At 38.2% G+C, this 13,126-nt stretch overlaps 1 protein-coding gene across 1 annotated transcript in view; it reads right to left on the bottom strand.

Moving 5' to 3' along the window:
* The window catches only part of ROBO1 (roundabout guidance receptor 1), a 389,736-nt gene that overhangs the window by 17,028 nt on the left and 359,582 nt on the right, over positions 1–13,126 (bottom strand). Inside the window, exons 25-26 of the mRNA XM_007164102.3 lie at positions 4,075–4,481; positions 1,050–1,202 (exon numbers count right to left, since the gene is read on the bottom strand). Coding sequence (XP_007164164.2) covers positions 1,050–1,202; positions 4,075–4,481 — 560 coding nt within the window. The remainder of the gene's footprint in view (positions 1–1,049; positions 1,203–4,074; positions 4,482–13,126) is intronic.

Here is a 13,126-nt window from a genome sequence, read left to right as displayed (position 1 = left end):
GCTAGTGAGAGAAAATACTCCGAATAAAGTACAGATAATAGCATGGACAGCCACTCATTGCAAAATTACTTGTGCTCATCATGCTGTGAGCTTTGTATTAAATTTTTTCTATCAAGTGGCAGGAATCAGAGAAGTGCCTCAGAAAACCTTCCTTGTAACCTTGGATAAGGATCTATAACATTAGTCTTTCATATGGTAATGGAAAATGATGCCCTTTGTGAAACATTGCTGACTGGTAATGAAGGTTCTATCAGGTTGTGGTTGAGAGGACCAGGAGGTGGGGAACAGCACCTGTGACAATCTTCTCCCCCCAACCCTTTAGCAGATTCAGCAAACTTGACAAGATGGGTGAGTCTGAGAGAATTTATCTTACATGAATTTCCAACCAAGCCCTTGGGGTTGTTTTATAAAACGAGAAGGTGGCAGTTTAATAAATGTCGGGCCACCTGAGGCACTTTCATTAAAGGCTTTCTCTAGACAACATCACAATGTTTGCGGTATTCTCCTGTGCTCCCTGGAGAATACAAGCCTTACTTCTTCAGCGACAGTGGATACTGTACGTGAAGGCATGAAGGAAGATGATTCGATTTGCCTTTTGGGGCACAAACTAACTGTTCATAACACCATTATAGTTAGAATTTATGTTCAGATGAGCTTATTGTCTTCTATTTGAATGCAAAATTCCCCGGGAAAAAAAGTGAGGACATTTCAGAAGAGTTATCAGTGAATCTGATTAAGGTTAACCCTATGCCACTACTTCAACTACAATAATGTCTATTTGTTTAAGACTATATAATAACCTTTTAAGAATATTAAAAGTATTATACATTGTTTTAGTTTCTTAAATAACCTACTTACTAGAAAACTTCAGGGACTTGAGATGCCTGACAAGATATGGAAGTCGATCATTCCTATAAGTAATATGAGGCTTACTGTTTAATGAATTTTTAATGTAATTTCTAATGTCAGTGGATGCATTTTCAAGTCCTAGAGCGCCAGGGTAAAGAGGAGAGATTCATAGATGTTTCCATCCGTTTCAATGGACTTACCATCTGTGTAGGCTTCTCTGCGCAGATGTCCTGGCTGCTGTTTTTGTTTCTTGGCTGGTCTGGCCTTCTGCACTACCGCAGCACTCATGTTGCTGTCTGTGGAAACAGGACTTGTCGGTCTAGGACACTGGGATGCATGAAAATGTCGGCGGCCTGAGGAAAAAAATCAGAGCCAAACTCACCAATAAAGTTTAATTTAATTTAACAGTAATAATCAAAATAAAACACTAAAACTAGAAACATCCCTAATTTTAAAAAAAAAGCTTAAATAAACTATTCTAGCAAACAAGGATTGCTAGGATTCTTCTTATTCTGCTTGAGCTATCCACTGGAAAGAATACCCTAAAAGCATTTTCGGGCTCTTTTTTTTAAACCATGGTACTTTTATTCTGATACCTATTTATTAAAGAAAAGCATTTTGACTGTTGCATCTACCTTCACTAAAGTGTTATGGTTAAACAAAAATGTTAATTAAATTTTTACATAATATATCCAATGTCTGTTGCTTTCTCAAAAGGAATAGCCAGAGCCCTTAAGAAATTCATGTTCTAAGAATGAATAGTGCAAAATACATCCCTTATTTTAATCAAATATGTTTGTGCTATTCTTTGAAGACAGATTTCTAGTATCTTAATACATTCTCAGGTATTTTCTCTTAAGGTGGCCTGGAATTAAGCTAGCTCACATATTTAGACCTGCCGAAAATTACTCACACCCCTTTTCTCTCACAAGATATTTATTTGCTGGCTATGGATATTTAAAGTGACCCCTCCAGAAACTTTTATGTTTTTTGGTGATGGTATAGGTAGTTGTTTTCAGTTATTTGATTTTAGAGGAACAATATTCACAGGTGATCAATGAATCTGCTAATCAGACATGGTGCACTGCGGTGCTCTCCAATTCTCTGGCTTTTTCTTACAGAGACATATTACAACAGCACAAAATATTTAATCCATAATGGCAGTGGAGATCTATTGGCCTTACACTTGACATTTGTTATTTTGGTTCCTTGAAATTCCAGAGATTCAAATACGGAACTTTCTGTTGTACTACAAGAAACCTCAGAGAGACCTAGACAATATGTGTTTTGGCTATAAACAGAAGAAGCCACATATAGTAAAATCAACACATTTAAATGTGCTAACGGAAGCATATTAAATAAAAGACATTAATGCGGCCAAGTGAGAAGCAATGTGATTGGATTATTCATTCATATTAACTTCAAGTCATATGATAAGCAGCACCCTTTCCTGAAAAGAACATTTTAATAGGCAGAGTCCAATGCCTGTTTAGTTCATTATAATTATGAACCAAATGAAAACCAGAAGAGCCACTAAATTACAGTACAATAAAATATTAAACCAAACTCTTTTTAGCTATGATGGAGACTATTACAATTAAAGTTACATATCCATGAAAAGAGAGAATTAGGGCTGAGACTGAACCCATTACTCATTCTATTGTGTAAGGCCATCTACCGCTCATAGACCCTGAGGCATAAGGTCATTCGCAGATGAATTTTCAACATTATTTCTATGTCTTGTTGAGTTAATGAACTGAAACACACGCTTAATGCAATCTGAAAGCAGTAGTTTGAGATGCTTAATTTCACTTATATATATATATTTTTACAGAAGATTAAAAAATAAGGAGAAACAAAAGCTATATATAAAGTTAAATGTTATTTATTTATTAGGAACGATAGATATGTTTGCATACTTATTTTATTATACCCAGAAGCAACTAGGGGAGAAAAAGGAAATTTGGTTGAATATCATAAAGTATAGGGCTGGCTGAAATAAGTATGCATTCTATGATAATAGTTTGAGAGATATTAGACACTTTTTTTCCTGCAACACATTCTTGATAAATAATATATAGGAAAAGAAAACTTTATGATGTGAGTTAAATTTTCTCTGAATATATTCTACACTGGTAAGAAATAATGACCAATCCAATATCTGAAGAGAACATGGAAAACTACCAATGTGATACTTATTAAACTAAGAAAAATAAAACAACAAAATAGCAATTATTGATTTGTTGTGATAGTCTTCCTCAGAAATAGCTCTCTTTCTTGTTTTCCACATTATTTTTATTCTATTCATATTTTCTTGGTTACCAGAAATATACACATACACTCAACATGTATATGAATGTATATATGTACATATTCCATTCTACAGAAATGAAAATCATGGGATAAATGTATGATTTAAATTAATTTTTTTTCTTTCTCATACAATTTACTTTCTAAACAGAGTTGGGAGTGGGAGATAAGTAAAAATGGGTTAAAACATAAGAATGGATATATAGTAATTAAAAACAGGCTACTGGCAATGAAAAGGGAAAATAGATGGAAAAAAAATATAAGCGTTTGGATTAACTTGCTCTCCAAATTATTAGATTAACAATGTATACTTTAAGTGTGGAACATACCTATGCCTGGAAATGTGTGTATATTACAAACATCTTTATATCTTCTCAATTAAATTAGTGTTCTAATTGAGAGGGCATGAAGAGAATGGGGGTTAAGGAGAAACAGCCCAGTTTCCAATGGTTGAGTGTCCCCTCCAGACGTTTATCTATTTCTCCTAGACACTTTCTAATTAAATGGGATGAGAGAACTACCTCAATGAATTTTATTTTGGTGACTTTTTACATCTTAAAAAAACCCATATAACACAAACCTCATTTAATTGACCATATACATTCCAAAAGAAATTGTACATATATTTGCTAAGACTATCTTAAAAATGAAGACTTTTCAGGTAGCTTCACTCACATTACATAGGATTTATTAAATAAAAATAAAATAGAAGATTTTAAAAGCCTGCTATGAAAAAGGGAATAAGCAAGCTACATCGTCATCTTGGACCTTGGTTTCCTTAGGCAGCCAAAAAAAAAAAAAAAAGAGTAATAATAGTTGCATTTCATATAGGACATAAGATTATGGAGATAATCAGCAACTGACAAATGCACATCGAATTTTCTTTTCCAGCTTGGAGAAAAGCGGACGACTTACCAGCAGCATCCTGCATTTGGCGTCGCGCCACTTTGAGACCAGCGTACTCTGCTGCTGCTGCCACCGCCTGGGCAAAATCGGCATCGGTGAAAAAGGAGCCGTCAGAAGAACTAACACTGGAGCGTCCGCTGGAAATGTTGTCCTCCTCTGAGGCTGAGCCCCAGCCATTGATCATGGACCCAGTGACAGAGCTCTCCAGGTCCCCGACACTGGAGGCAGGGGTCTGCTCAAGCCCGCGTAACAAAAGCCTTCTGGTCTGCATCTTGGCTACTTCCATGTCGGCTTCGTCTTCTTCCTCTTCTGGCGCATCCGTATCCATATCTGAGACGAGGGGTCCTGAAATGTAGCCGTAAGTATGGGGTGGGGAAATCGGCCGTGGAGGTGGAGGAGGGCTCACCGGCTGCCGTCTGCAGGAAAATGAATAAACAGGTATGGCTTAGCTCATTACTTAGGACACAAAAGCATAAATTAACCAAGAAATTCACAAGTCTTTGCTTCCGTGGAGCTAATTTGTTCAGGAAAAACAACTGGAAATCAGAGCATGTGTAGGTTTTATTCTGAGTTGTAAGAAATTTACCTCAAAACCAGAGGTACAAATGTAAAATAGATAGCTAGTGGGAAGCAGCCGCATAGCATAGGGAGATCAGCACGGTGCTTTGTGACCGCCTGGGGGGGTGGGATGGGGAGGGTGGGAGGGAGGGAGATGCGGGAGGGAGGAGATATGGGAACGTATGTATATCTGTAGCTGATTCACTTTGTTATAAAGCAGAAACTAACACACCATTGTGAAGCAATTATACTTCAATAAAGATGTTTAAAAAAAAACAAAACAAAAAAAACCCAGAGGTACTTTTAAGCACGCTGGGCTACCTTTTGATTCAAGCTTAATAGAAATATACTCATCTATCTATAAGTCTCCTTATGTTTTTATCTTTTGGATTACGTTCAGTTAAAACAGGGGTAAGTAATACCTATTTCAAAATTGACACCTATGTATGTGTCCTAAAGTGTATAGAATATTATTGACAGCTTATTATGACCAAAGACAGCAGACACCAGTCCTGAAACAGGCTGCTGTATAAACATATAAACATGTTCCTTTCCCTTTCCTTCATTGCCACTCCCACCATTGAAAGCAAATGGACTCATTCATTTTGACTATAGAGAGTAGAATTTTATAGGATTAAAAAATTATGCATTGAGCATATGACACAATTTCCTTTAGATTTTAGTCTATTAAAAAGGTCTAAGAGCCAAGAGCAGTTTTTTTTCCAAATTACTTACTTATAAAGATTATTAGCTATTTGCAAGTATATTGCTTTTACCATTATTCCACCTGTTTAACAGAATGCTTACAGGTATTTTTCTTGATGCTCTGGAAGTTAAGGGCCAAAGCTCAGGACAAAATAAAGCAGTATCCTACAATTTAAGTTCACAGTCACCAATAACTGGTTTCAATCATCTCTCCACAGATCTGGGGAACATCAGGGAAAAGCAGTCCTTCTCCTACCCTGCAACACCATCACACACAGTGAATATAAGATGACTGAGAAGGTAGAGAGCGTTTGGACATTAGTGGAAAGCAAGGTTTGTGGAAATAAGCTATTCCCAAGGCTGGAGAATGCCAAGAGATTAACTCCTAATTAGGAAAGTGCCTGAAAAAAGGGACACATATAGTGATTTCCACTTGGAGGACTACTTAGCGATGTGCTCAACAGTCCCAGTGCTCTCTAAGCAAGGTTAAAAAGATGACATAAGGGGAATATCATTTGGAAGAGGAGTCATGACAACACCTCTTCAAATTCTGCACTCCTGAGAAGAGGATAGATTCCAAATAAGCCTGCCAACCTAAGCACTAGTGTTGGAGGGTAAGTGACATTAGCATCTAGTGTAATCTGGTGACCCTATGGCTTGGGAGACTAGGAGAGATATGGCATGAATGCCACTGACTGGTAGGCCACCTGAAGATGTGGCTAAATTGTTCAAGGACTACAAATGCCTATCGATGCTGTCCAGGATGGAGTCCTTCATCAGTGGCGGAAGTTGGTGCCAGCCCCCTTCCCTCACCATTCTTGTGATACTCATAGAGCAAGATGAGACAGAACAGTCCGTCGGGCTAACCGAAGAGAAGACCAGATCCTCATCTACTTTGCTCTTTTTATGTGCCCTTTTCCTTGCCTTAGCACTTGGGAGAATGCACTGGGAAGAGCGAGGAAGGAAGTGATTAAAACAGAACACGCCCATTACTCCATGCCACCATGGCCACAGGCATGTGCAATCATCTGCAAAAAATCTGGAAATGCATGATTATGGTTTTAAAATGAACAGGACCGGGTCTTAAATTAAAAGAAAGCAAACAAAAAAAAACCATATAGGATCTGGTCAAGATCTAACTTAGGGACCTGCTATAGAGAGGGAAACAGAAGTTCAATATAGCACAGTGGTTAGGGTGGCATGGCAGTTTGAAGAAAAAAGTGTTGTGTTTTTTATCCCAATGAATTGAGACACTTCAATAAACATGTTTTATTAACACAAATGGAAAGCATTAAAAATGAATGATTACTAAAATACTACAGTTAACTAATTTATTGAGCACCTACTTTGCAGCTAAGTATTTACAATGTTAACTCATTTAATTTTCTCAACAACTTTCCAGGGTACTTATTTTATTATTATTTTAACAGATGAGGAGATTGAAATTCAGAGACATTGAAATGAAGGACCTTGCCAAAGTCCCCACAACTAGTATGTATCAAATTTAGAATTGAATCCCACATTCCATTTCCAAGGCCATGGCCTTTCCTCTAAGAATGGTGTTATTACACACAAATATACACACATACACATATGTAATATATATACACTGTGTGTATATATATATATATACACATACACAGTTCTTCAGTATAATGTGTTATTTTTCATTTCTGGGTCGCTTCTAATGCATCTGTGTGTGGCACTAGAAGAAACACGAAGAATATGCCAAAGCTGAAGTTATTTAAGAGATTAAGATGGATAATTGTTTCAATATGGAGTGTGTAACACACCCAGGATGAAAACCTTTATTTAATTTGGATTGCAATAAAATACGATACTTAAAAGTCAATTTACAGTCTTTGTCAGCAGGCACATCCAAAATACAAGAAACTTCTTTTTTAAATACATGTAAGACTTTTCAGCACAAAAGGGACTATTTTGACCATCAATGAAGGGATGTAAGACAGCCAACTTCACAATGAAAGGATGCTACTAGCATTGTTGTATTTGGATAATTCACATTCTGTGAAGCAAACACATCTTCATGTTAAATGAGGGCTGGCTTTTAACTACTACCACCCTGTGCAAATGCTGAGGAAAGACAGAAAAATTTATTCAAACCATCTGTAAATAAGGCAAGCCCAGGGAACGTGTGATAAACCTGTACGGTTTGAAATATGTAATATATTCTATATGAAAACAAAAAGCTATTTCAAGATGTTGCTGCACTCAAATGGGACTTGCCACAAATGAACCTTAACCTTCTCAATTTTTCCCCCTGAGGGGTTTCAATGTCTTCTGAAATAATGTACAAGTATATGGCTGCGAATCACAACACTCTAGGCTCCTGCAAAAATGATGCCTTCATAAGCATGTTCAAGAGAAGAAGGGAAAAATTCCATTAATTTATGAAAGCAGGTATTTATATAGTTTACCACATAGCATTTACCAGGCAAAAGATGGAAGGGGGAAAATACATACCTTTGAGATTTTTTTCTAAAACTGGTATAGTTTCAGTACTTTGTATAATTAATCATTAACCGGTTTGTAAACAGACAAAATATTTAAGTTTTCTTGGCCTTCTTTCTTTTCCTTCCAATTATATCATACTCAGTTCATCTATAGTAATAAAATATCTATAAATTTCCTGTTCCATACATAAAATTTACTTTTACTTTTCAAGAGTTTTTTTTCACTAAATATCAACTACAGTAAACTCAATAGCACCAGGCACTTTTGAAAACAGTATATGTAAATACATTTAATTTTATTATTTTCATAGTTATTGTCTGAAAAGAGAGAAGAAAGATTCCTATTATGCTGGTCATCTAGTTTATCTAGTTTTGGACAAAAAATGGAATATCTCAGAAGTTAATTAGAATGTCAAAATTGCAATATCCATAATAAGGCAAGTGTGAAATACTTATCTAATTAAATATTGCAAAGTTATAATGGTTTTAGCTCAGTAATTTCTTATTCATATACATTACACTGTTTATAATGCCCCTAATCAATAAACATAAAAGTAAAAAATGTATTCATTCTTTAAACATTGACTGTGTACTAACTATGGTGAAGAAACTTTTAGGTTCTCAGACCAAAGGGATCACAAGGACAAGGGCTTAGGGAATGGTTTACAGTTTATACTTTAAGACATGGAAGGATTCAATTTTAAGACACTCATACTTAATAAAGCTAACTATGTATCAGTCCGTGGAAGACTGTATTTTGCAAAGATGTCCATAACAATATCTTCCATCCACAATGCTCTTCTGGGATGAGAACTTGCCATCCCCCCATCGAGAGAAGGAGTTTAGTTATAAGTTCCTGAATCTGGGTGGACCCTGTGACCGCTCTGACCATAGAATGCGGCAGAAGTGAGACTGTGCCAGTTCTGAGTGTAGCTCTTAACTGCCTGGCAACTTCCTTTCCCTGCCATGTAAGAAGTGCCACTCTGCTGAGATCGCCATGTTATGAGAAGCCTGGGCTGTGGTGGAGAGCCCCTGGAGGATAAGACTCCATGCGGAGACAGAGAGAGGTCACGGAGCACTGAAACGTCAGGCATATAAGTGAAGAAACTCACTTCAAAGTTGATCTCACAGCCCCAAAGACCAGAGGAAGCCATGTGGGTTGGCGATGAATCCCCCAGGTGAATCCTTTCAGAATTCCTGACTCATGGAATTGTGAGTAAAACAAAATGGTTTTAGGTTATTATGCTTTAGTGTAGTTTGTAGGCAGCAATAGAAACAGGAACTTAGGGACTATGCTAGAAATTCAGCTAAATAAAATAGATATGTTCCTTGCCTGAAGGGACTTATAGTCTAGTGGAGGAGATAATTAATTAAGTACGCAATGATAATGCAGTATTCACAAAGCTCCATGACAGAAGATATCTAGGGCAAGGTGGGAACACATAGAATTGGCTCCAATCTCAGAGCTGGGACATCAGGGAAAGATTCTAACGAGAGCATCTGCCATTTAATCTTGGATCTAAAGGATATGTAAGTGTTAGCTCCAAAAAAGAGAAGGGATAATGGTGTCCCAGGAAGATGAGAAGGCAAGTGGTAAGACCTCAAAGTGGGTGAGAGTGAGGCAGGAGATAGATGGGCCCCAGGCTGAGCACCTGGAGTTTGTCCCCTGTGGACAGATACTCCAAGATGAAGACAATAGCAGGAGGGAGGAGAAGCTGAGCCCTGCCCAGGTGAGAGATAAAGAGACCACATATTCCTCATTCTCCAAGTCAAGGAGAGCTTCCCGACTACACACACACAGAAAGGCTCCTTGAAGGACAAAAAAGGAGGGGGGCGCCACCCCATAGTAAGTGATGTCAACCTACCCACAGGCCTCTTCGCTGGAATCCATCTTGGCTAAGAGATGCGCACGCACACATGGGAGGACCCTGAAATAAACCAAATACTGACTCAGAGCCAGGCAAAGCAAGATGATTGGCCAAAGGAAACCCGGAAGAAATGCCCCATGTAAGAGATTCAAACTACCACGAGGGTGCAACTCTCTCTCTGAGCCCGCCTGTGTGTGCCTATTCACACGTACTCTTTTTCCCCCTAATAAACACTTTACTTGTTTCACTACTTTTCTGTCTCTTTGTGGAAATTTATTTGTCACTGGCCTTGCCACTGGCCACTGGTCCCTGGTGGTCTAGTGGCTAGGATTCAGCGTTCTCACTGCTGCGGCCTGACTTCAGTCTCTGGCCGGGGAACCGAAATCCTTCTTCAAGCCTCTGCAGGCTGAGGTCACCCAAGATCAAGAGCACTGGTCATTCCAGGAACTGTTAGAAACTTAAGAGTGAAGGCAACAGGAGCAGTGAGCAGGGGAGTGGCAATGGGTAGGCAAAGGAAGGCATGCAGGGGTCAGGTCACAAAGGGCATGGATTGCTACATTAAGGAATCTTGCCTTTATTCTAAGGGAAATGAGAAGTCATTGAGAGATTTTAAGCAGTGGAGAGACTTGATCCGTGTCGCATTTTAGGAAAATGCCTCTGCACAGTCTGCAGCAAGAAGATTCGATTGAAGAAAGGGCAAGGCTAAAGGCAACAAAGACCACTTATGGACCATTGTAGTAATACAGGCAAGAGAAAATGGCTGTAGGAAGTAGGGAAGTGCCTTTATGGCTGGAGATACATGTATTGCTCTGAGAGATATTCAAGCAGTAAAAATCTGCAGGAACAGGTCCTTGGATATAAGGGTCTGATTCTCTAGAATGAAATCTGTAGAGAAATACCTGTCTATCTTTAATGAGCGCATCATTAGGGGAGTGGCAGGATGATGAGAAACAGAAGTCATCTACTGATGGGGTAGGCATCCAAATAGGTTAAAGGTTTGAGAAGAGGCTTGACTCAAAGACTTAGAGATGGGAATTACAGCATTATATATAGTATCAAAAAGGTAGACATGACTTAAATGCCCAATATTAAGGAATTGTTTAAATAAGTCACAGTATACATTTGTTTAACGTGAGTATCTAAACTGTAATTGGCATGGAAAAATTCACTGTTCAGTGAAAAAAATACCTTATAAAATTATATTGGCATATCACAAATTCAAAGCAGTGTGAGTACACGTAGAGACGAAGGATGGAAAAGATCGTTACTGAGCTCTTAATGGTGACAATTTCTGACAACATAGATCATTGGTACTTTTGTATTTTCATTTTGTTTATCTGTATTTTCAAAAATTTCTATGGTAAACATGTAGAATATACCTTCAGCATAAAAAAGCAGTAATAGGTTTTTGTTTAATCAGCTTTCATCTAGTTCATATTAATGCCCAGTGTTATTAATATTGTACCTTCATAGACTGAAAGTCGTACCTTTTAAAAAAAGGCTGAATGTAGTCAAAGAGGATTTTGAGTGCAGATACCCAGTGCATTTCCCAATTATACCTGTTCACTTTGAGTTCACCCCCACCCCCCAAAACAGCAGGGAGTAAGTCAACTCCTCTAGTATCAGATTCCATTTATCAGATACTTACTGAAGAAGGCTTTGTGGAACTCAATGACGTGAGTAGGACCTGAGCTCTGCTCTCAAAGAGCTTTTAATTTAAATAGGGAAACAGAGATGCAAACAGCCAATGCTAATGCAACATGAAAACCTGATTAGCGTGGCAGCAGAGCTGTGAACAGACCATTGTAAAGAGTAAAGAGAAAGATTAGTTGATTTTTGCCAGGCAATAAGAAGAAAGTTGCACAGGTGGTGCATTTAAACAGGACTTGGAAAGATGAGAAGAAAGATGTTCGCCAGGCAATCAAAGAAACAGCACGTGCCAAGACGCATGTGCTTAGTGAGTGGCATTGCTGATTGGATGTTGGTGAGTTTAAGACAACAGGGAATTTCAAACAGACTAATTAGAAAAGAGGGTGTGTGGAGGGGTTGGGAGGGAAGAGGTAAGTAAAGGAAAAAGGATTGTAAAAGGCTTTGATTACTGGGCTAAACAGTAAGAGCTGACTCTGAATGGGGAGTAATATTACCAGACCGGGGGGTAAAGTAAGATAATGTGGAGAGTGGACACAAAAGGGGAGAGAGAAGAAAAGTGGTGATCAGGTCAAGGAGGTAGCAGTATTTCAAGAGACAGGGACTGAGGGCCTGCCCTGGGATTCTAGGAATGGAAACATAGGAACAAAATCAAGAGATATTTTGGAGTTAAAAAAGAAGGGACCTGGTGAATAACTTACTTTGGGGAATGGTAGGAAGATAACAGAAGAAATCAAACTATAAGATAATTACACTGATTTCAAAATCACAATTTTTGTGATTTTTTTGCCTATTCCCTTGGCTCTTTTATTTTTAATATGTTGGTCAAATAAATAAGGATTAATGATTCTAAACAAGATAGCCAATAAAGGAGGAAAAGGAACAAGTTTGAAAGGTCAAGTGCAAAGAAAAAGAATTTGATTTCAGACATGTGTAGTCGGAGATGTCCAAGTGAAAATATCATGGTAGTGCCCAAGAAAAAGGGGTGGGCTGGCTAAATCAATGCAAAAGCCGTCAGCATATAAGTAATACTTGAACCAAGTGTAAGGATGATAGCACAAGGGTGAGGACAGTAGGGAACTAATACTTGTTGAATACTTACCCTGCTTTAGATACTTTATATACATGATTTCATTTAATTCTCACAAGAAATCAGAAAATTGTTATCACTGCAGAAAGCGTTAAGTGTAATAAAGACGGAGAAGCCTTTAGACTGACGATTAAGTGGTTACCTTCCGAAGCCTGATGGAAGCAAAATGGTATAAGCCAGCATACAGAGGGCTGAGGTGTGAAAAAGAATTAGGAAGGTAGAAATGATTAAAGAATCCTACAGAGTAGGAGAGAAAAAGAGCAGGATAACTGGAAGGGGAGGCTAAGGAAAGTTTAAAAAGTAGTAAGGTATATACACTACTATGTGTAAAATAGATAGCTAGCGGTAACGTGCTATAAAGCACAGGAAGCTCAGCTCGGTGCTCTGTGATGACCTAGATGGGTGGGATGGGAGGGTGGGTGGGAGGGAGGTCCAAGAGGGAGGGGGTATATGTAAACATATAGCTGATTCACTGCATTGTACAGCAGAAACTAACACAACACTGTAAAGCAATTATACTCCAATAAAAAAAAAAAGCAGTAGGGTTAACAGTGAAGAGAAAGGATTGAATGAAGAGAAAGAGGCTGAAAAGTCAAGATAGATAAGCTGCTTTTTGATCATGATCAAGAAAGGTGAAGAGGATGACATAAGGAACACAAAAGAAGAGCTGGCCAGGAAGAAGATACTGGGTGTACCACTTGTAACACAGAGGAGGATGG

The sequence above is a fragment of the Balaenoptera acutorostrata genome, chromosome 4 (genome assembly GCF_949987535.1).
Source record: "Balaenoptera acutorostrata chromosome 4, mBalAcu1.1, whole genome shotgun sequence".
NCBI classification, from domain to species: domain Eukaryota; kingdom Metazoa; phylum Chordata; class Mammalia; order Artiodactyla; family Balaenopteridae; genus Balaenoptera; species Balaenoptera acutorostrata.
Note: the sequence above shows the minus strand (reverse complement) of the source record. Positions and strands in the feature narration are given on the sequence as shown.